This window comes from Barbus barbus (assembly GCF_936440315.1).
Source record: "Barbus barbus genome assembly, chromosome: 16".
Classification (NCBI taxonomy): Eukaryota; Metazoa; Chordata; class Actinopteri; order Cypriniformes; family Cyprinidae; genus Barbus; species Barbus barbus.
Genome location: NC_136744.1, coordinates 8535280 through 8559290, shown reverse-complemented (window position 1 = coordinate 8559290; position 24011 = coordinate 8535280). Strand labels below are relative to the sequence as shown.

General features: G+C 37.8%; 1 protein-coding gene across 6 annotated transcripts in view; it reads left to right on the top strand.

The window, feature by feature from the left end:
• The window catches only part of LOC306882000 (uncharacterized protein), a 96962-nt gene that overhangs the window by 51748 nt on the left and 21203 nt on the right, over window positions 1-24011 (top strand). For 2 of the 6 annotated variants that reach the window (XM_079436418.1, XM_079436415.1), the window contains exons 4-19: window positions 2284-2319; window positions 3857-3883; window positions 5965-6015; window positions 7964-7999; window positions 8503-8529; window positions 8824-8850; window positions 10226-10252; window positions 10384-10410; window positions 10515-10541; window positions 11550-11609; window positions 16784-16867; window positions 17286-17327; window positions 17563-17580; window positions 18073-18099; window positions 18526-18570; window positions 20935-20961. In XM_079436418.1, coding sequence (XP_079292544.1) covers window positions 2284-2319; window positions 3857-3883; window positions 5965-6015; window positions 7964-7999; window positions 8503-8529; window positions 8824-8850; window positions 10226-10252; window positions 10384-10410; window positions 10515-10541; window positions 11550-11609; window positions 16784-16867; window positions 17286-17327; window positions 17563-17580; window positions 18073-18099; window positions 18526-18570; window positions 20935-20961 — 588 coding nt within the window. Of the gene's footprint in view, window positions 1-2283; window positions 2320-3856; window positions 3884-5964; window positions 6016-7963; window positions 8000-8502; window positions 8530-8823; window positions 8851-10225; window positions 10253-10383; window positions 10411-10514; window positions 10542-11549; window positions 11610-13000; window positions 13043-16783; window positions 16868-17285; window positions 17328-17562; window positions 17581-18072; window positions 18100-18525; window positions 18571-20934; window positions 20962-24011 lie in introns of all 6 variants that reach the window. The other 4 variants (XM_079436416.1, XM_079436419.1, XM_079436417.1 and 1 more) reach the window with 4 other exon arrangements.

Below are 24011 nucleotides of genomic sequence, written 5' to 3'. Positions count from 1 at the left end.
AATATTACTGACCAAAACTCAAACACATCTGTCTTTCATCATGTCATGCTAGAAGAATCCCATCTAATGTGAACTCTAGTCCTACCTGCCAATTATACCCGACAAACCCCCATCACTCATGACAGCTATTCTTGTGAAACTTTGCCATAAAATCATTTTTGCAAACTTTTTGTTTAAATTGTTGACAGGTCTGGTCAAAGTGTGCGTGATCCCTGCCAAAGCTTTTGATTGATTGCATCGTCAGGAAATGAAATGAAGTTTGATATTTTCTTAGGATAGGGAAGTGTTGTCGCGTGTTACACAAAATGTGTCCATTAGATTAGTTCTTCAAAAAATATTGATATTGGTTTGCACGCTCCGTTGAACTATTAAGGGATACTTGTGGTTTGTGTATTTAAGTTTTATACTGCTCATTCACATGTATGCATGACTATTTAACACTTCTGATTTGTAGTTAAGTACTTTAGGGCTCATTTGGAGAAGTCTGGAGTTTTTAGTGTACTTCATCAAGCTATTTCTAATCTAAAGCTCTAGATGATTTTACATAGTTTCTATAATAGAAAGATTCTCTTTCACAATGACTCCTTTGAATACTGGCAGTACTGTATGACTTTTATAGTGTGTGGCTTATACTGTGTATTGTACTTAATTTGAGGCTAACAATGATATTAAATAAATTATTTAAAACTATTTTATAAATAAAATAATGCATATAATCATTAAATAACAACATAATTCTTAAACAGTGTACAGTATAAGCCATATGTGGTAACTAATTTATGCCATAAAGCAGTATTAAGTTATCTCAAATCAGCACCTTGGACAGAGCCAAGAGAATTTAGTCAAGTGACTTTCCTCTTGGGACATTCAGCAGCAGGCAGTGAATTAACTCTAAAGGTCAAACTAAATGAACACTTCTAATATGGGAACCTTTATCTTAATAGCTTTAGAGCTTAGTAAAACAACTACGCACCAGAAAAGCTACAGTTCATGAGCACATTCATTGTTTTAGCAAATGTTTTGTTGACTTCTGATGAGTTATGGGGGCTTAGCCAACCCGCCCCTTAGCCCCCCCCCCCCCCCCCCCCCCCCCCCTTTCCATTACGTGTTACTCAAGTGAGTCGTCAGCAAGCTGTCAACGCTCCCAGACCTTCTAATACACTGACCTGCAACGTTAGGAATGCAAATAAAAACAGCTGTAGGAATGGACGGCCTTGCATAATAAGTCACTTCAACGTCACAGGAGTTTAGAGCCCTGTTAAATAGCGCAAAATGTTTGGAAATGCATAGGTCCAGGAGTATTAATGGTGAATCCTTAAGACCAATTGTTATATCAAGATCTCAGGTTTCTACCCACATATTTCCATATGTTCGGATTTTCGCCTTAATTGAAAAAATTGGTCTAATTTGTAAGTAGGGATAGGATAGCTATGATTATGATAGAATGGGATTCATAGTTTTTAAAGGGATAGTTCACCCGAATATGAAAATTCAGCTGTTTTTAAGACTTTAAGGCTTTCTAAACCTTTCCATGGAACTTAAAAGGAGAACATTCCGTTGTTAATCCCAATGTTCATTATACGTGAATGGTGCTTTTCTGTCATTTTTCAAGTTTGAAGGTTTCATCTTCGGTCCATTATAACTGCATGGAAAGCAGCATGGAAAAGAATCCTCAGATTTTTTTCCCTTCTGTTTTAAGAGGGAGAAAGGGAATCATGTGGGTTTAAAGTGACATACGGGTGAATAAATGATGACAGGATTTTCATTTTTTTAGTGAACTATTCCTTTAAACTCTTCCAATAGGAAACAAACTGTCATGCTTCCACACTGCTGTCTCTTTCAGTCACTTCATCATCTGTCATATGGTCAGCTAGCAAACATCATCTTATGCAATAACCTTGATTATGAAATGGGCCTAATACTAAATATGCTGCATTAACTCCATGCTTTCATTGGTATCATGTAACCACTGGTGATGCTTGCTGTCTGGCAACTGCACATTCATCTTCAAATTCTTGAGTAGCTGAATTCAAGCCAGTATTTGGCATGTCTGCATCATCACCTTTCAATTTAACAGTACAGTAGGTGAATGCTTAGTAATATAGACATTTAGTTAGAATCACATTGGTCAGCTTAACTTCATTAACTCTTCATAGCCATGCCATGTGAATATGCGGCTGAATGCCACTTAGTCACTAGCGGTAATAACTCTAGAGTGTAGAGATTCAGTCTGTCAGATTTATTGTTCCTGATTTTCCTTCTTGACTTTGTATTGACCACTAGGGAGACAAAGGATCAATGGGCATTCCTGGAAGAATGGTGAGTGTTTTGATGATATGCACTAAGCCCAACCAGCTAGTCTGTAGTATATGGCTGTAGTCTTAATTGGTCATCAAGGCTTAGTGTCATGCCATTGACAACATCTATAACTGAACATTTGTAGATGTAACTCTACGACACCTTTGCATTTATGCCAAAGGTCACATTGATAATATAAGGTCAGGCTGAACCGAAGAGTAATGTTTGCTTTAATTACCAGAGTATGTTATATATACAACGTTCAGTATCTGTGGTTAGTATCACTTCCTAATTTATTTTGACCTGTTTAAGCGAGCACTGTGAATGTATGCTTTCACAAGCTTTCATATGCATTTCTTCCAAAAGTTTAATGTAGCGTTTCAGCTTTTCAGCACAACTATATGATATAAACCAAAAACTATAGCTTATTTATTAAGCCAGAAAATGGTTCCCATTTAATCACTGCCATTGATAGTTAACAAAATGTCTGACTGTGAAGTCTGAAATATTTCACAGCCCCCCTGTCACATTTGAACAAGGGCTGAAGTTCTTTCTGGCTGCATTTGATGAGAAACGCTCTCTCCTTATTACTCAATTTGTCTTGGCCGCTCAGTCATGTGAAAATACTTTACTTGTTGAACTTTAAATAGAAAATAGACCTCAAAGAAGCCCTTTTACTTATCAGTTACACTCTACATGCTGAGAAGTCAAAATGTGCAGCCAAACCTCGAGGAGATCTTGGAATAAATGTTTTGGATATATATCCACAGAGAGACGATACATACATATTCAAAATGAGAGAAACAGATTGGAAAACCACAGACAGTTGTGAGCTCTGTTTTACCTCCTCATTCGTAAGATTTGTGGATTTGAAACTGGCCATTTTTCAGATTAGCGCAATGCATGATATGTCGCGAAAGAAAACGGGATCGACCAAAATCCGCATAGTTATATAGATGTCCCCCTGGAGCGTAGCAGCTACTCGTCATTAAACATTTAAACCGATAAAACTGCATTGTCCTCAAAGGAGACATTCCAGACTCTTGACCCTTGTATGGTTGCATACTATAAGCTCACCCTAATGCTTTCTCTTGAAAAACAATCCCTACCTAAAAGCAGGTTTCAGCAGTGTTCAGCTCAAACTGTGAGCCCCAAGCAGAGCTTTCCATATTTCACCCAGTGTAAAGCTACATTGTGCTCCTTTAGATTCTCACAGGAAGCGTTTTTTTCACCCTTCATGGCTTATCCTTCCCCCCTCCAACCTCCTCCACTGACCAGTCTGTCTGTGAGAAAAGTTAGAAGCCCCCTCATCTACTATCCATTACTCCCCACAGGCTAGCAGTGTAACACTCCAGTGCTTCCGTTCCCCTGTAGCCTCCACCCCTCAACAACCCAAAATGCTCCAGTACATCAGTGTGTCCCATTCTCCCGACCTCCAAATGCTCCGTCTCAGGCTGCTGCATGCCTGTGTCCTCTCAGAACCTCGCTAACCCAGGTTCCTCTCTCTGTCTCTCTCCTTCTCACTGTGCATGTGACTGTGTCTGCTGTGACTGACCAGGGCTTAAAGGGAAACCTGGGGGAGAAGGTAAGTGCAGGATGTCGGCCTGCATGTGCAGAATTGTGACTCTCTCTCTCACTGTGGGTGGCTGTGTTGATGCGGGTGGGTGGGGGACGACCCGAACCTATTGCAAAAAAGTGTGCAGGTATCGTGATTTATATCAGGAAGGCTTTGGGCTTTATTTTGAAAGGCCTTGGGGGTCACATTCGGAAGACGTTTCCCACAATGCTTGGATTACCTGTGTTTATTCTTGGAGCGCTCTGAAGTTTTAAGACTCCCCACTCTAGACAAAGAGATGTTTGGAATAGAGCAGCTTACGAAACCCTACCACTTCAAGACGCATCCAAAACTATCTAAAAGTTGTGTAGTCACTGGATGTGTCCTTGAGCCTGTATTTGGTATGAGTGAGCACTCTATACTGGATTTAGTGCATTGAGCTTCAGTTCCTGTTGTGGCAAATGTGGTTTGAGCCGTTCTTAAACCAGCTCCTTTTGGCAGCTGCGCTCAGTGTTTGTACAAGCCAGCAGTTCTGCGGCCTCCCTTCATCAAGCTGGAATGATATGTAATGTCTGAGGCTGAACAAGCAATGTGAGGAGAAACATGTTCCTCATCGTTCACCATCACAGAAAAGTAGTGAAACTTCTGGATTGTTACCCTCACTTGCCAGCAAAACACTGGGGCTCGAAAGAACTTGGAAAGGAAATAAATAGCGATGTGACGACCGAGCTGACAAGTAGGGAAGCAGACGATATACGACCTTGGAAAGACCCACCTGATTCTCGTCCTGAATAATCAGTGGGCTTCCCTCGTTGTTTCAGGGGTTTACTTTTTATCCCCTCTTTTTAAGTGTGGTCATGTTTTACCTTCCAGCAAGGGCTTCAAGTCTTGACCCAACAAATTTTGGGTGAAGAACTTCACTTCATTATATTTATAAAAAAAAAAAACCTCAAGATGAATAGGCATACGAGCCCTGCAACTGGCAGTCTTAGCGCTTTAGTTCTTGAGCAAATAAATTCAGTTGAATCGTAATTGGTTGCGTTGGAACACTCAAGCCAAAAATCAGGCAAATTGGTGATTGATTGGTTGAACTTTGCAAGAACTGCATAACTTGAGACTCTGTATTCTTTACACAGAAAGGATTACTTGCTGAACGAAATGAAATCTGTGAAGATCGTATCATTCATTATTAAGTCCAATCCTTAAATATCAGCAGAATTTGCTCCTGCTTTGGCTGATTTTATTTGGACTCTTTGTCCTGTACCCATTCCCAGCTGCCAAATGCTTGTAATGTAAACCTGTTCAAAGGGATATCTCTATATCTTCAGTTGTCCTGTTGCACAGATCTTTGCAAGATTTCTGTGGGTAACCATAAACCTTGGGGGCAAAGCTTAGGAGTCCTTTCCTTCTCTACAACCTGAAAATCAGTTTCGTACGTCACCCCTTTCACGCCCCAGTAACTTGTAGGCAATTAAAAAAAAGTGCTAAAACAAATACATCTCTATTCTGTGATAAAGTGGGCATCGAACCAGAAAAATTAAAAATTGTCCACAATTTGATGGATGGCTGGGTCATCAAAGGTGTCTTCCTGATAGGGTTTCACATGAGAGAGCTAATTAGGGAAAGTGCTGGAAACCCGAGAGCTTTCCTGTCTGACCACAGAGCGTTGCGGGATTGCGCTTGGATGTTTGATGCAGCGCTGCGGACAGGCCGACACCGTGCAAATCACCTAGTTTGCGCCAGATAACCAGCCCGCCGGGCCGTTTGCTGTTTACTCAGCAGTGCTCCCTGACCCTCTCAACTCGCTGTCAAGACGTAAACTACGACCCTGAAACGAGAACCAGGGTCTGCTGACATTTTACTTACAGACCGAAATACCATGTTCACCTCTGAGCCACATGCAAGCGCTCTCCTTGAGGCGGCTTAGCAAAAGAGTTATGTTAAACAGATGTTACAGGGTGATTCAGAAAAGGTTTTTCTATTCTGCAGATACAATATATTCACTTATACGTTTGGCTTTGTGTACTAGGTGTAGTTTAGTGGATATCATTCTGTCTCTTTTCTGTCAGTTCCTCTCCTCACTGTCTTTCTACCTCTCTATCTGTCCGTAGGGAGCGCCAGGAGAGCCAGGTCTGTCTATCATTGGCCCACGAGGACCTCCTGTAAGTGTTTGCTCTGTCACTGCTAAAACTATTCATTATCTACTTCTAATGTCAGGTCTCCAGAGTAGATACAGGTCATAGTGCAGATTTGAGCAGCTTTTGGCCTCAATCCTTTTATGATTCTAGGGGTTCTTGGCAAAGGTTTCTTCTATTGTTTTTCTTCCCGCACTTAACTTACTGACCACCCCAAAATGAGCGTGGTGTAAGATAGATAAGCAGGATCAGCGTCATCCAGCACACTACTGTATGTGGAGCATATCCAACAAATCTCTGCTAATCAAGACCTAATCTCTAATATGCACGAACAGGACGGGAATCCCGCAGCAGCTTGTATGGAAGCACTTACACTTCATCAGAGTATTTCGGGGCTGCGACTCCTATGTAATGACGCCCATTTGGAATCTCATCTTCATTAGCTAGAAGGAATGAAAACATCCCAGCCCTTGTCATTATAATCCAGACATTAGACGTGCAGATTGCGCTGTATCTGTTAATGAGTGGTCAGCCATCAGGCGAAATGGGGCTTGTCCCCAAACTGGCAGTCTTTCCCTTTCCACACATTCCACTCAGTAAGACAAAAACGCAATGTTACGCTGTCAGAAGTGCAATTTACTTGCTGATTATGCCATGCATAGCCTTTGGTTTCCTCAATTATTCCAGCACACTTTTATGGGAGGGCCTTCAGACTGTATAGACATCTGTTTTTCTGCTTGCTGATTATACACTTCTCTATACCTCTGACCCATCACCTCTAATAAGGCGTCAGGAGTGGACATCAGGCATTGAGAACTGGTGACAGAGAGAAGTTTCATTGCAGGGAATCTCTTCAGCAGCTGAGCTGAGATAGGCTTTGTCCTCACCTCCAAAAGGGTCACAGAGGTTGATTTGAGGCAGAAGTGTGGAGAGGCCAACGGAAATGACAAGTTTCTTTCTCACACATAAGTGAGGCAGTTAGGGAATAGACAAGAGGGATCATTAGATGATGTACTGAGTTGTCATTAGATCTGGACCCCAGTTTGAAAACCCCTGTCTTAGGTTGTCAAGTATCTTTTGTTGTATTTGTCATGTTTTGTTCAAGTTACGCTTTGAAAAATTGTCTCTGTCCAATAAGCAACTGAAAAGTTTTTTTCAATATGGGTTTAATTTCCAAGATCAGACTGCAGTCAGGAAATTGATGTTGTATCACTCCTGAAGAATGTTATATATTGCGGCCATAGTGGATCTTTGGTTTAGAGGAATTCTTTTCAGTAGACTAGGCTTGTTTTCTGTTACTTTTTATTACACTTTCATGCCAACAAAATTAATGTTGTCAGTTCTGTTTCGGGTGATTCTGATGGGGCACATGCTGCTACTTCCATTACTCCCGACCTTTAGGTTTGCAAGGCAGAGAAAATCAACCAGTTCCAATAACTACCTGAGACCCAGACACACAATCCCCTTCATTAGCTCAGTTCACCTCTTCCTTGTAATTTTCTCTCAGGTCGCTCCAACGCAGTCCTTTTTTGCCAGACATATTGAATGACTTCCTCTTTTCCCAAGGGCTACAAAAGTTTTTTCAGTAAAGCAAACTTGGTATTGTTCACAGGAGAATGTATCACTAATCATTACTGACATTTACTTATTTAATTTGTTAGCCTTGTCTCATTGGCTCTCACGTACTGAATAAGGACAACTCTTTAATGCTTTTCAGTTTGTTCTTTCCCGTGTTGAATTTCAGTCGGTGTCCCACAGTTTTTAGAGCTTTATTTGTCTTTGTCTCCTCATCCCACACAAAGTGCTTCCTACAGAGCAGGAAGGCTCCTGTCCTTCAACCTCAATTACGACACAACTGAGTTTGGAGGAACAATACTGCATCTCTCAACACAGACCTCCTTTCATCGAGCTCACATAATCCTCATGTTTTTCGTATAGAAAATAACTCTTCTTTTTTCTTTCTGTCTCCCCTCAGGGACAACCCGGTACTAGAGGATTTCCAGGCTTTCCGGTAAGTGACTTTTGTCTGAAGCCAATTGGACAAACTTGTGTAGAGTTTCTGTGTGAGTTTATAAAAGTCATCAATTAGCCACTGTTTCTGTGGCTCCTTATTTAATGGATGCATGTGGAAATGACTCAAGGAAGTGAGAAAAAACGTACAGTAGAATTGTGCAGCTGTCATTTTAGAACTTGAATAATGTGATATTATATTGGCACTATAAGGTTAAAAATGTCTTAGGACCCTTTCTATGCGCATTCTACAGGATGTTAAAGTCTTTTAAGGTGTGTATTACACTGCATGATTACGGATCTGCTGGACACATTTGGTACACAGTGTTAAAATACAGTGTTTCTAGTGAGTCAGTATGCTTCACCATGCTTTGGCCTGACCTTCAAGGAAATACATTTTTTCCATAAACATTGTCATATTAGCTAGTCTAGACAGGAGAATTGGAGCTGTTTTGTGCCTTCACAGTGTCACCAATCTGTTCTCCCACGTTTTTTTTTTTCCAGGGCCCCATTGGCTTGGACGGGAAACCCGTGAGTTTCGCTTCATTCCTTACAAATATTTGAATAATTGACGCTCGCACAGGTTTGGAACCTCCGAACCCTTGTACCAAATTATTCGGCAGTAATTGATAATTGGTCATTTTGGCAATGAAGAGGGTAATTACGGTAATAATAATTATGCTGATTATTGTAATGAATTCACTGTTGTCGCCATAATGACACAATATATAAAGAATGGAGTGATTTGTTTTATCTAAAAAGATTAAAGAGAATGGATATTTTCCTTTGCCAAACATTATTTATTTTTATTTTTTTACTTCACAGGGACAGAATGGTCCAAAGGGTGATATGGTAAGCAATTTCATTACCATCTTAACATTTTTAGCCAGATGTGCTGACTTTAGAGGTGCAGTGCAAAAACAATTTCCAATGAATGTGATCTTAAGAAATACATAACCTTGGCTGGAATTAATTGACGTGTTAAAATACAAATCTAAATACTTTTAGTTTAAAGGGACACACATAATGAGATCTGTCATGTTTGCTTTCACTAATGGAATACTGTTGGAATAAAAACCATCTGTCATAAAGAGAAATATGTAAAAAAGTAAAACATATCATAAAGAGAAATTTGTCAGTGTCTATAAAACTCACCAGTTGAGCCATTTGTTTTCAAGATGGCTTGTTACAGTGATGTTTATCTAGGCTGTAAGCATGGCCATATAAATTCACAAGAACAACACTCTTGTAGTTTGATTTATGGGAAGAGTGACTAAACGGTAGTGTGTGTGTGTGTGTGTGTGTGAGAAAGAGAGAGAAGAGAGGCCACACACCCGTTTCATTCAGTGGGGTTTGTCAAAAGTGACTTTATGTCAATATCTGTATGACTTTGGCTGCCTGTGGTATTAAAACAAGGACATTGGGTTGGCTCTGTCCTCTTAAACTGCATTTTGAAAAATGTAGTCCACAGCTTTCATTTACGTGATGAAAGACAATGGGCAGAGACGTTATGCTTCCAGGCTGTGTGCTTTAAACCATTCCTTGTGAAATATAGTACAACCTCTGTGTTCTTTCTTTTATAGCATTGTGAGAAAACGGCAAGCTTAGAAACTATAAAAGAGAAGCACTTTTTGAATTGACACCTTTATAAGACAGCATCAGAGCTGAACGGCCCCTGCTGAGCTTTTGAACAAGCCACATTGAGCTTTTAAAGTAATACATAGCTTTTCCAAATACAACCTAAGCTGCATTTTTCATCTTTTATTGACTAGTTTCTTCTCAGATTCTTTATGCTCGACATTTGCTTTTGTGTTTATATATGGTAGTATTACAGAAACTGATTTGTTAGTGTTTCTGGATGAATATTATGGCTCCTCTGAAGGCATTTTATCAGTCTGTCTGTCAGCTCTAAGGCTGTGAGTTACATGTTTTTAGAGAGCATGATGCATTTTGGGCCATTGTTTTATTAAAAGCAGCCACTGATGCCCTCCATACAAGCACATAATGACTCTTGTAACCTACTAAAGCTTCCTTGAGCAAAATTTTGCTTCAGCCTAAGCACTTAAAAGTCAAAGTTTTCTTTTTTCTTTTTCCTTTTCTAACATAAAAAAATTAATTTCTAAGGAATTGTTGTGCTTGTTATGGCTGAGAATTTTTGTAAACAGGAAAAGTTAATCAAGGACAATCCAGTAACACTTCCATATTGTTATTCTGATTATTTTCCCAGGGTCCTCGTGGTCCTAAAGGAGTACCAGTAAGCATTTACTTTAATATGTATTATTATATAGTCATTATTTCACAGGAGTTTTCACATGGCAGTGGAATGTTGTGCATGAATTATATTTTGGATGGACTGTAAGTTTTTCTTCAAATCTTATTTTTCAGGGTGAACCTGGTCCAAAAGGAGAGAAGGTAAAATCGTGCATGAAATGCATTAAAATAGCAGCTAATTTTCTTATGATTTGTGAAATGGCCTTAGAGGACTGTGTGTGATGGATTTTTATTATTTTTTCTAGGGTGTATGTGGCGACTACACTCACAGGGTGAGTGAATGTTTTATTGAACTTATTGAGTTGATATTGTGATATCATAAACACTGTTCATTTATGTTTTAAAATAAGCTATCGAATAGGTTATCTGGTGTTGAGTGCTGGAAAATCCCAAGCATATGTTTTCATTCCAGTTTCCGTGATATTCTTCTATTTGTCAAAGTGATTTGTCATGTTTACCCTTAAAAAGACATTTAAAACGTGTTTGCGGTTAAATTAGAGACATTAAAATAGGGGGAAAAGGGGAGGGACGATAGATTGACAGCTTGGATGTTGTCTCAGATAGGTAGCACATGAACACATGCCAAGGCAGGGCCTCAAAGTTGATCAGCTCTCTCTCGGGGAAATCACAGTTTCATGTAAACAAGGCAATTTTACCAACAGCCTGCTGAATTGGATTTGATAAGGCTCTCTGTTAAAGGTGGCCAAGTTTCTTTTGTGGTGGATAGGGGTTTTGGTAACAGCCCTGGCCTATTTAAAAGTAATTTTGGCCTTTTGAAGCTATTTTATCAGTTATGTAATCTAAAAAACAGCACGCGATATAAAAGCAAAAAAAAATAGCCTTGGTAGTAGATGTTTCTACTGAATCTGTGTTTGGCTTGAAAAAGAAAGAGCAGTAATAGCAGCAGGACACAAGCTGATAGTCTTGTTTCTAAGTATTTAATCACTGGTTTTACTGTGTAAGTGTATGAAGTATATCATACAGCAATATCACATCAAAACAGAGCTGTTTTTCATGCATGTAGGCCAGGCCACATGGGAGTCAGTAGACTATTTAAAAGGCTGCTCATAAGTGTGGTCTTTTTGGGTGGTTGTGTACTATAGGGTCTTTGCAGTTAGGGTTAAACCCAAAGGTCACTGCGCTAGACTGAAAGGATACCCTGCAGTGGTGGAACAAAACTGGGAATTATCACTTGAGTGTGTGTGTGTGTGTGTGTGTGTGTGTGTGTGCTTATGTATCCGTATCCATGTCCGTGTATTTGTATGTTGGGCCATTTTAAGCAGGGGCTCCAAATGAAAACGTTGGCAGCTTTGCGCTCCAGTCAGGCTCTAATGTTGAAGGTTTGTGGGCTGTTCACTGCCCCTCATCCCTAATACCGTGATATGTATGTTACAGTCCTGCTGCAAAGAGAGACATAGCTGAAAACTGTGCTCTAGTTTATCCACATGCACTGTTGGAGGTGCAGAGAGGTGCCTGTTATTATAACTGATTGAAAACACTGTGGGAATTTATAATGACACATCGTAACACGCAGCTGTTCTCCTGCTTTTTCTTTGGCCTTCACAGGGAACTTTTATGGTTGTGGTATATCATTTGAAGGTACACTATGCAACTGTAACTTTATGCAGCATCAAAAATGCATCCAATTTTTAAATACATAAACGTCTTTCATATTTTGATTGGCCTCCTTATGCATAGAGTACCTTAACATAATCTAACTTTCTGATAAAATTGGTGAAAAACCTTCTGCAGGGAGATAAGCTTGAAAAGCACTTGCCTTCTTGATTTGCTTGTATTTTCCTCTTACTCTAAAATTCAGTGAGCCAGTATAGGTTTTCTTTATTTATCAATGCACTTTTGACTTAAAATAGTTTTTTTAATGTATATAAATGTTGATATATTTATATCCTGTATTTTAATTATTAAATATTAATTTATATGTACACTACTGTTCAAGAGTTTGGGGTCAGTAATTTTTTTTTATTATTTCAAGGATGTATTAAATTGATCAAAAGTGACGCTAAAAACATTTATTATGTTATAAAGATTTGTATTTTAAATCAATTCTGTTCTTTTGAACTTTCTATTATTCAAAGAATCCTGAAAATAAATGCATAATTGTTTCCACAAAAAGCTCAACTGTTTTCAACATTAATAATAAGAAGAAATGTTTCTTGAGCAGCAAATCAGCATCTTAGACTGATTTCTGAAGAATTATGTAACACTGAAGACTGGAGTAATGATGCTGGAAATTCAGCTTTGCATCACAAGAATAAATTACATTTTAAAATATATTACAGTAGACAACAGTTATTTTACATTGTAATAATATTTCACAATATTAATGTAAGAGACAAATAAAGTATAACAAAAACAAAAGAAAACTTACCAACCCCAAACCTTTGAATGGTAGTGTATTTGCCATGCACAGTATGGTCCAAAAATCTGAAACCCCATTTAAAATGTGGTATTTTTTCCCCCAATTTAACCTGGAAATGAACAAAATGTATTAGGGTTTTGAAAAATTAAAAAGAATGCAAAACTGAAGCATTTTCTGTAGTCTTTAGTCCTCTTGAATGCATTTTTATGTGCAATCCATTGCATAGAGGTATGAAATACAGGCACCTCCCAAGAAGGCAAGTTGTATTTAAGGTAACATCAATTATTAGTGCTGTATCTGTGGGTCAATAACTCTTCAATCTGTACTTTACAATGCTGCTGATCTCAACAGAAACGCCGTATTGTCAACGCCTGTGCTGGAGGACAGGCCACAGTAAGTCTGTTGCGAAACTCTCTTTGTGGCAAGACTGAATCCAGCCTGATCTACACAGCATTGCTGCAGAGTCACAGGTGCCGGCAAAGTGGAGATGAAGATAGAAACATTATCACTGATAATGATAATGTTTGATATGTAAATGTTTTAATGGGACTGTCTGTCAATTATCAGAATTAATTCAATGGCATTGAATAGACTTTACAAAAACAGGATTGGGAAGACAATACAGTTTATATTTTATCTATGTATTATTGAACATACATCTTTTATCAATTTTACATATTAATTTATGATTAATTAATCACAGTAAGGGAATGCATTACATTTCCAGCCCTATTAATAAGAAACAGTGTAATCGTGAAAATATTTTAAACTAGCAAGCCTACTGAACTCCTTTCTGATGGACCTGTGACTCTGTTCAATGATGCTGAATCCTTTTGGTTCTCTCTTTCCCTTCTTCTACTTCACCTCTCTCTTTCTCTATGCCTTGCCTTGCTTTTTCCTCACTGTTCACTCTCTTTTCACTTGTTTTTCTGTTTTTTTTCCCCCCTTCCCCTCCTCTCCTCTCCTCTTTCTGTCCCGTTTCCTTCCTTTGGCCTCCTGGTGAACTTGTTGGCTTGGTGGTTTTGTGCACCATGGCCCACCTGTGCTTTGTGACCTCAGCAGATGTTGCCCATCACCGTCCGCAACATGCCCTCAATAAGCCCTCTAATCCTAAAGCGCCTCAAGGTACATCTCTCTCTGCCACCCTCTCACTCCTTCCCTACGGATGCCAACCTTCGTCCACCCACTGCCAGCATTCACTGAGGCCATTAGCTCTAGACAAACATCATAGCCAGTAGTTTCATTGTCATGATATGATATGGTCCACTTGAAATACACTTATTTCATAAAATAATGTCCAGTTCACAAAGTTTATAGACATATAAACTCTACCCCACAGGAAGAACTTCTGTCAGGCCTTCTCTGGCTTTTCAGACATTGTCCATCTGGTGTAACTGCGTGTTAGCTCAATAAAAGTCACTAACACATAATGGATTGTCCTTATACTGTATGTCTAGTCATATTATAATGTTGGGCAAATTTAGGGAGTGTTCAGGTATTTTTAAGCTGTCAAATCGTAATACTTTTATAAAGAATATTTTGTAAATAAAACACTTAAAATACAACTACTAGAAAATTTTGGATGTGAGAAATATTTTAAAGACCCCATGATATCATAGTTTTTAGGTCATATCTGTTAACTTTGAGGCTAAATTTACTAGTAACATTTACAAATAAGTACAATTTGTTAACATTATATTATGCCTGAACAATAAACTGAATTTTTTACTGCATTCTATAATATAGGTTAATATTAATTTATAAGCTTGCTATCGTTTATTGTCAATTCATGCTTGTTGATATTAAATTAATGAACACACTTTATTTGAATGTATCCTGGTTACAGTGTAATTCCACAAATAAGTACTGAGTAATATTAATTAACTGCCTGTACTTACTGTAGATTTATGCATAACGCATCTGACCTGTAACAAGGACACATTACGTTCCCATATTAGCTGATGTTAGTTTATACAACATGCTAAAAAGGTATTCATGTGTGCATATTTTACCAATATTAATAAATACAGTAAAGTATTTAACATTTAATTTTAGATGTTGCATTCATATAGAAGCTTGGTGTAAAGTGATACCTTTTAGCAAATATACAGGGTCCAAAAATCTTGATGACATAATCTTGCATTCATCATCATGTCCTTTTTTTTCTTTTTTGAAGTCCAGTCAGCTTCTCTCTAAAATGAAAACTAAACTAAATTTGTTTCATGGGGTGTTTATAAGCTCACAATGTACATTTTATATCCTTTGTCAGTCTACACTTACACTCATCAAATCCCTTAAGAACAGTGAGCAAGACTCCTGCCATATTAACAAAACAAAACAGAAGTTTCAAAATCTGATTCTATAATCCGCACAATGACAGTCAAAAGATAACAACAGAATGAGAGAGCTTATTTGGCAGCAAAGTGAGTCTTTCCTAAAGGGAGATGTCAGCCCTCCACTTTAGCCTCTTTAAAAGGCTCTCTGACTTTACTGCCCGCTCCACGAAGTGCCCCTGGCACAGGTTGACCACGGTTGGCACCCGTCCTCCATCTTATTTCTACAGGTGTGTCGTCTGTGTGCACCGATTTAGAGTACCATGTTTGGAGGCAATAGTACAGACTGTCGAAGACCACAGTTTTGGGGAATGAACTTATAGCAGCTGATTGGCTGGGTCTTTAGGTTGGGTCGGGTCTGTGCATTGGATGGAGATCATGGAATAGCTCCATTTAATGGATCTACATCTGGCCTCATAAATCAAATCTAGACAAGTCCTGTCAAGAAATAAATGGATAAAATATGGATCTGAACCTGATGGATGTGTTCCGGATTTCTCTGAGCTCCAGACTGCTACTGAACAGAGACGGCATTAAAGAAAGGCTTTTCTTTGTCACGGTATCTGCGCTATTTGTGGTTAATCAGTCTTGTACACGGTTGCCAATATGTAGGAGGTCTTAATTTTCTGTCTATAGTAGCAGACTTGAAATGAATGCTGTTAATGGAAGGAAAATTATTCTAACTAACACTGAGTTCTCGGAGTGCAGACTAAGCCTCTTTAATGTTGAAAACAGACTTTTAAAAAAAATAATTACACAGCAGAAATCTTAAATAATCAGTTCTTCTTATGGTCTCTTCTCGGGAATAGCAGGATATTGTTTAGTCCAGTGTTATTTCCTATTTTCACGTCCCTCTTGTTGTGTAAATACCGGACACTTTCCTGTAGATGATTTTGTTTAGTCTTCTTCAGTGCTGAAGGTCTCCTCTTGCTGAGAAGTACCCGAGATAGTTTTAAAACAGGCCATGAGTGGATCATGGTTTTCAACTGGTGGATCAAAAAAATGGGTTTGCACAATAAGCATAAAGCAAATAATAAAATGCAACTGTCTAGAATAGTGAAATAAATAGACTTATTAACCAATAAAAGGGAGAAAAATCTTCTTATATTTGTTGTTCAAGTCAGTGGCTGGATGTCTAATCAAACTCGCCTCAAAAAACATGACCTAGATTACATGGCGTTTGAGTTCACTTACAATGAGGATAAACATGTTTTGTGCCGACCACAGTGTGTTTTGTTGTTGTTGGCTCCCAAGAGAACGAAACCATCGAAATTCCATTTTGTAAAACAAACAATTTTGGGTCGCCATTTGATTTCCAATTTGAAATTGGGTCTTGAAATAAAACCAGTTGAGAACCACTGATGCAGACCTTACTGAAGAAGCTCTGTGAGGCCACGAACAATATTATTTGGTTTGCCTTAAAAGAATTAAGTGTAAATGTGTAATTTTTCCAAACCTTTTCCCAAATTTATATAAAAAAATGGCTTTTTTCCAAACATGGTACTCTATAAACTAGATTAACCACATCTATCATCTCATCCTGACTTTCAACTCAACCTTCAGGCCTGGGTTCCTCTCAGCTTCAAATTCACTGTTTCTCCAGTACATAAGTATTAATATATTTTTTTGTATTTTTCTAAATATAAATTTATAAAGGATTTTGAGTATAATAATCATAATCATAACTAATTATTGTAAATGACTGGATTTGAATCAGAGTGGACCCTGCCTCTGATGTTATGAACTGTACCTTATATCCAAATGACTTCTTTATCTCAGATGCTAACTTCCTGTCTCTCAGCAGGGCGAGCCCGGAGCGCAAGGACCTCCTGGCCCCCCAGGGCCTCCAGGGACTCCTGGCCTAACTGGTGCTAGTGGGCCCCCGGTAAGTCACTGAAAATCATCTGCATCAGGAAATGTTTTCTTCAAAACTCACGCTCATTGTTAATTTAAATATGTCACATGGTTTTCTGGAATAAGTCGTTCTGATTGTTCATTTATGGGATTATGCAGTCAAATATTTTTGGTATAATAACGATTATACTGTATAATTATACAAGTCATTGTCCCAGGCCATCGTCTCAGGCCATAATAGTGTGACCTCTTTTTTTCTCTCACATAATTAAATGTATGTATGAATGCATGTATTTATTTAATATTTATTTATTTTTACCCTTTTGTGTCATGTGTGATTATGGCTACACATTCTTGCATTTCTGTTTTTAACATTTGCACTTTTGCATTTGTTGTTGTTGGTTTTTGTGTGTGTGTTTTAACTATCTACCTTCTCATTTTGGGCATAGGGTAAACCCGGAGAACCTGGAAAACCTGGGAAAGACCCAAAAGTGAGTGTTTGAATACATGCGGTTTCTTCTTTGCCTTTCTATTATGGATACTCGACATTAAGTAAAATAAACTCGGAAGTCTGTAATGCTCCATATGACAATGTAAATTTCAAGCTGAAAGTATGTTTGACACAGATTCTTGATATTATTTGACATGAAATCAGAAGTCTGTAATGCTCCATATGACAGTTTAAGCTTCAAACTAAAAGCGTGTTTTTATTTCTTTCATTTGTAGATGCTACCGGGGCTGAAGGTAAGCTTGAAAAGCACACAGCTGTCCAGCTGCTCTGCAATGATAGTATTTTCCACAGGCGAGTCATAAACAGGCTCACATGAAGTTCACACACAGTTCAACAGCCTACAGGGTGGGTCTGCTCTGTCAGTACAGAAAGGGTGGATACGCCATAATTGATTATCCGTGTTGCTGTTGGATAAGTATGTATTTCCCCTGATGCGTTAATTGCCACTGAGTTTAGACTGGGGGATTTTAATTGTACTCCATTTAGAAGCACTAGTCCCATATAGAGGCACATTTCAGATCTCTATAAAGATTGTCTGCCGGTCTATATAACAGCTGTAACTAGAGGCTTTCTCCTTTGGACACGAAGTTCCCAATAAAGGAATACCGATCTGCTTATTGTCCATTTTACAACTGGATAGCTCAGAGTATTTGAAACAAATAAAAAGGCTTTTTGATAAAAGCCAAAGTCTTTGAGGTCTTTGATTGATTTTGCTTTTTTTATAGGGTGAACCTGGTGTACCTGGACAAAAGGTGAGTGTGTCTATTAAAGTATGTGAGCAGACGTTTATGTTTTCCGAAAGGCCATTCGTCAAATCCCACATTTTAGGACTAGAAATTTGGCACTGCTGATGATTGCTTATACAAAACGGTTAGAAACGGATCCTTCTAAGAGGAACCTTCAGGAATTAGGCTGAACTGTGAGGGAGTGACGTATCAATTAATCATTCAACAGAGTGATTGAAAACCACTAAGCTACAGGGCAGAGCTCTGAATGTGAGGCTCGTCAATCGCCATGCTAGATGAAGAGTGGAAAAATAAACTTGGCACATCACACAGCCATGCTAGAGCACAGATAAAATATTAGTGGATTAGAGAGAACACAATTCATTGGGTCAAACTCCATTTTTCTTTCTGCATGGCCACTTTTCTTTAACCATTTTTGTCCTTATCTCTCAGGGTGATCGTGGTGAAGCTGGTCCAGGTGGACCTGAAGGCCCCAAGGTAGGAATCTGTAACCTTTGACTGGTTTAAGCGTCTTAAATAATTAACCTGCTCCACAGGTCACCCATCATTTCTGGGCCAACTCATTACATAATCCCACCACTTCAGATTGACAGCCTCCTTTGAGTCAGACTAGCTTTTTACAGTGTGTTATTGTGTCAGTCAAAGTCTTGAAGTTTATGAAGGATATAGGAAACACAGATGTATTACATACTCGCTTCCGTCTTTAATCAGGCCTTCAACAGAAGAGGGTGTTATCTAAAACAGTCTGTAGGTGTGACATCAGATACCCAAATCATATAGTTGTGATTAAACCAGTATGAGACTAAATACCATTGAAGCACTGGAGGAATTGCTCAAAGTACCGGGGGTTGCTGATAACAGCATCTGTTTGGGGTTTTACTGTCTTCCCCTTGAGCAATATGCTTAACTCTAAAGTCACTGAGTGCATTACCCCTGAGGTAATGAAAGATTGAATTAAGATAGTACACGGGGCTTAGTGTAATGCTATGAAAAGCATAAAATACGCTACAGTAAGTTTTTATTTTATGCTTTTGAAAGAAGTCTCCTATCTTCACCAAGGCTGCAACTATTTGATTAAAATACAGTGAAAACACTAATAGTGTGAAATACTGTTACAATTTAAAATAACTGTTATTATTTGTATATATTTTAAAATGTAATTCTTAAATTAAAACTGTATTCCTGTGTTGGCAAAGCAAATCATTACTCCAGTCTTTAGTGTCGCTTGACCCTTCAGAAATTATTCTAATATGCTGATTTCTTTATTATTTATCAATATTTTTGTGGAAACCATTATACTTTTTTTTCTTTTTCTTTTCTTTGATGAATAAAAAGTTAAAAAGATTATTTATTTTTTTAAACAAAAACAACAAAAAAACATTATAAAAGCCTTTTGATTGATTTAATGCACCCTTGAGGTCCTTGAGTCCGAAATTTTCGTATTCGTCATCCTTTCCTATCAAAATGCTTGCTACGGATGTGAAAACAGAAAATCAAACCTGATCAGATTTTTTTTTTATGATGGACGAAAGTTTCAGAGGCAGTGTATAGATGTGATAGACACAATGTGAGATTGTATTTATTTTTTAACACGTGAAAATTTCGGACTCAGAGTGCAATGACCTTTACTGAAAAAATTATACATTTATTAAAAATAAATTCTTGATTTCTAAAAAAAACAACAACTAACTGACCCCAAACTTGAACTGAACTGTAAGTCTTCTATTTTGTGTGTGCTTCCTGCACACAACAATCTTTCTACCTCATTCCACTCTTGTTTCTAGAATAGCACAGAACAGAACAGTGGGTCAGCTTAGTTTATGTGCAGTTACAAGTGCGTTGATTGACACTTTGTGAGGGATACATGTTGGCAAAAAAACCACATGTAATCTTTTCCATGTGAAAGTGAATTTGCTTTGCTTTGATACAACCTATATAGTTCGCAATGTTGGATTTGTGTTACGCTTTTACACATGTGAACTCTGGAACAACCTGCATATCCATTCCCGTTCCAAATCTACCTTTGTGAACTTGAGCTTTCTTCCATCAGCCATGTATCAGGTCCAACACACACACCCAGTCAATAGCTAGAGCTAGATTGATAGTAAGCATGTCATACAGTGAGCTTATGGAAAATTCCTCTATACGAGAGACTGAAGTAGCATCGTGTTTGTCAGTCTCCTCTTAGCTCAGGTGAAATCTTTTGTGCTAAAGCAAAGAAGCAGTTATTTTGCACGACTGCACCACCTTCTGGATATTGACAGGCTCTGCGCTCATGAATGCTTTATGATTTATGGAGGGAGGCTAAAATGTGTTCTCCCCTGTGAACTGAGGTTGTCTCCTGTCTGGCCTACCATTTTTTTCTACTCGGAAAAGAGACATCTTTACATTCATCTGTGAGAGAGGCAATGGATTTACAATTAAAAGGTTAAAATCAGAGGAGACACTTTATTCGGCACATTACCAACACAATTAATCAACAGCTAAATTTGCCTTCCCCCCCATGAGACTTTATTTCTGAAAAAATACTGTCTGTCGCCTTCATGGATGTTTAGCTATTTACTCAGCGCTGCCAAGCCATACGGCATTGAATATGACAGAACAGAAGTGTTTGCTTAAATAATTTCTCCACTAAACGAGACACTGAATAGGTTGTTTAGATAAATGATGTTGTGAACTGAAACTCCTCTGACTTTAATGTTGCCCTGTTGCTATTATAGTTGTAAATTAGTTGTTTTAGACCAAAGAAAAACATGTCAACATTACCTTTTGATTTATTAGTAGCTTTCATTTTGCATTTCATAGCACATTGATCACTTTGTTTGTTGTGTTTCTCTTTAGGGAATTAAAGGAGATGAAGGCATGAAGGTAAGGAACACATTTGGTTCTTGTTATTGCTGTTTTTACTGTTTTTTAAATAATGGTTGGGAGTTTAAAAGCGATGTGAGTTATTTTGTTGATGTTAAAATGCTTTTAACTGTAAGTAACCTGTTTGTAGGTTGACTGCCCCATCTTTATGGTGCTATCAAAACATTGATGTGTTTGTTTGATCTTGGCCAGCTCAACATAGCAACATTGACTCAACCAATAGCATGAGTTTGGGGGCGGGGCTATCTGTTTGCTCGTGATGCGTGTGGTGACGCATAAACTACACACTTCACCTTTACATTTATTGTTATTCTGTGTATGGAAATCTCAGATTTGCATTCAGTTTTGATTATCATGTCATCTTTTGGATTTATTCAAATCAAGCACAGATCTGTGTTTTGTTAGATTCCAACCTATATCTAGAAGGAGCAGTTTTCTATAGAGAGTAAATCTAAACATCGGAAGATTTATGTTTGTATGACTGTATCACATGTCTGGGGCATTGCTCCTAGTAAAGACATGCATCTGCTGGAGTGCTTACACTGTTTCTCACTGGGGAGATGTTTGCCCTGTAAACAGGAGTAGGACGCACGTAAGGTTTACACCTGCTGATGCACAAATTGTCTCTATAGGATACCGCTATTCCGACTGTCTAACTGCTTAATGCCGAGTGTTGTCCTGTAAAGCCAGCAGTGATAGATGAGCAGACCCTGAATTAACTCATCTGTGTGGACTGGCCAGGGAAAACATAGGGTGTGATATCTTAAAAGGGTCATATCAGGAGGAAGCCAATTTTCCTTGATCTTTTAAAAACAAGCGTATGTCAAATGTAACTCAAATCTTCCTTCTTAGTCTCAAAAGAGCATTTACAGAAACTAAACTGAAGTTAAGCAACCTAAATGAACAATAACTGTTTTTGGTGCAAGTATTTCATTAAATGACTAAATAACTGGTCATATGTAAACGGGCCTCAAGGGAACAAAAATGACTCCATGAAATCAAAATTATCTTTTTTTATGTCTGTTATCTTTGAGGTCATCAATACTGTCAACATCTGTATCTTCTCTCAAAATAAATAAATTAATAAATAGCATATACATTTAAATAAAAAAAAAAAAAAAAAATCTCATATGCACTGTTTCCTAAATGAAAGTTAGAAATGTTATCTTGGCAACGAAAAGCAAAGTACTAAAATTGCTAAAACTGAAATAAAACTATATTTAAAGCTAAATAGAAAAATGACAAAAGCACGTAGTTTACTAAAAAATAAACCTGAATTACTAAAACTTTCAATTTAATAAATGAAAAAAAAGGATTCATTAATAAAATACTGTTATACTGCAGTAGTGTATAAATCACATATACGATATATACTATACTATATAAATACCATATACATATACTATAACCAACTGCCTTTGACGATAGTAAATATCATATCATGCTGTGGCTGTGATGTACTGTAGCTAAGGACTTTTTTAATATACTGTATGTCCTGTCCAAACCTGTTTCAGTAGAAACTACAACACAGGAAAGAAAACTGTGCTTGCCAAACAATTTCATGGGGTGTTTAATAAACCCTGTGTTCAGACGAGAGAGGAAGCAGAGGCTTGAGTCCATGGGCCAGACATCTTATGTGAACTCTCTGTCTCACAGAAATCCTTTACTATGAGTTTGATGGAATTTTAATATCCTCTGCACATCCCTCCGCCTTCCCCTCGACCACCCTGTATAGTGAACCGTCCTGATGCTCACAGCATCAGAGGATTACTGTAGATCATCATCTTTATCGATTTATTGTTTCTGGCTTCTTAATTCAGAGTGTGCCAGAAGTAAAGTCTTTCTCATCTCATGACTTTGTTTGGGATCACATGTCTCATGTCTGTGTATGTGCTCCAGTGGGCTTCCAGCAGTTTGTGTGTATTTGTGGTGTGTGTGTTGCTCTGCTGAAGATGTCCTCATCTGTGCATTTGTGTAGGGTGAACCTGGGATGGATGGGCAAAGAGGAGAGAAGGGGGAGAAGGTACTCTGCCTGAGAAATGTAGTTTGTTGTGCATTTAACTTTGGGTGGTTTGTTTGTATGTGTGTGTAAAAAGCTAAAATATAACAATCGTAATATTTTTATGTGCATGATCAGCAAAGTTCTGATACTTCTTGGATACACTACCAAAAGTTTGGAATTATTAATTTTTTTTATGTTTTTGAAAGAAGTCTCTTATGCTCACCAAGGCTACATTTATTTAGGCAAAATTACAGTCAAACGTTATTATTATTATCATTTAACATTTGGGCTCAATTATTAATAATATGTGGAAAGCTTCTTAATGTTTTTATATTTATATTAATGTTTTAATATTTTTGTGGAAACCTTGACTTTTTTTGGTATTAAAAACAGCATTAATTTGAAATAGAAATATTTTGTAACATTATAAATGTCTTTGTCACTTTTGATTAATTAACTGCATACTTTCTGAATAAAAGTATTATATTCTGTGTTGATATCAGATTCACAAAAATATTGAGCAGCACAATTGTGTTCAATGTCAGTAATAATCAGAAATGTTTATCAGCATATTATCATGTGACACTGAAGACTGGAGTAATGATGCTGAAAATTCAGCTTTGCATCACAGGGATACATTACATTTTAAATTAGATTCAAACAGAAAACAGTTATTTTAAATTGTAATAATATTGCACAATATTTGTGTATTATCTTTGATCAAATAAATGCAGCCTTGTTGAGCATAAGACACTTCTTTCAAAAACATTTTCTAAAACGCAATTATTCCAAAGTGCTATACAAGAGCCTTGAGGTTGAGACCAACAGTGGACAGTAAGATTGGGTGCGTTCATCACACAGAAGAGTCAATAGTGACAGAATTTTAATTTTCGAGTGAAAGGTTCGTTTAGGTCGGTCCTAAATGTACATTCCTATAACTCATCCACCCTTTTAGACTCGGCACCACTGGTAGACACCAGCTTACGTTACCAAAGCGAGGACTCACAAGGGCTGAGGGCAGGACAAATGCTTTGCAACTGAAACCAGG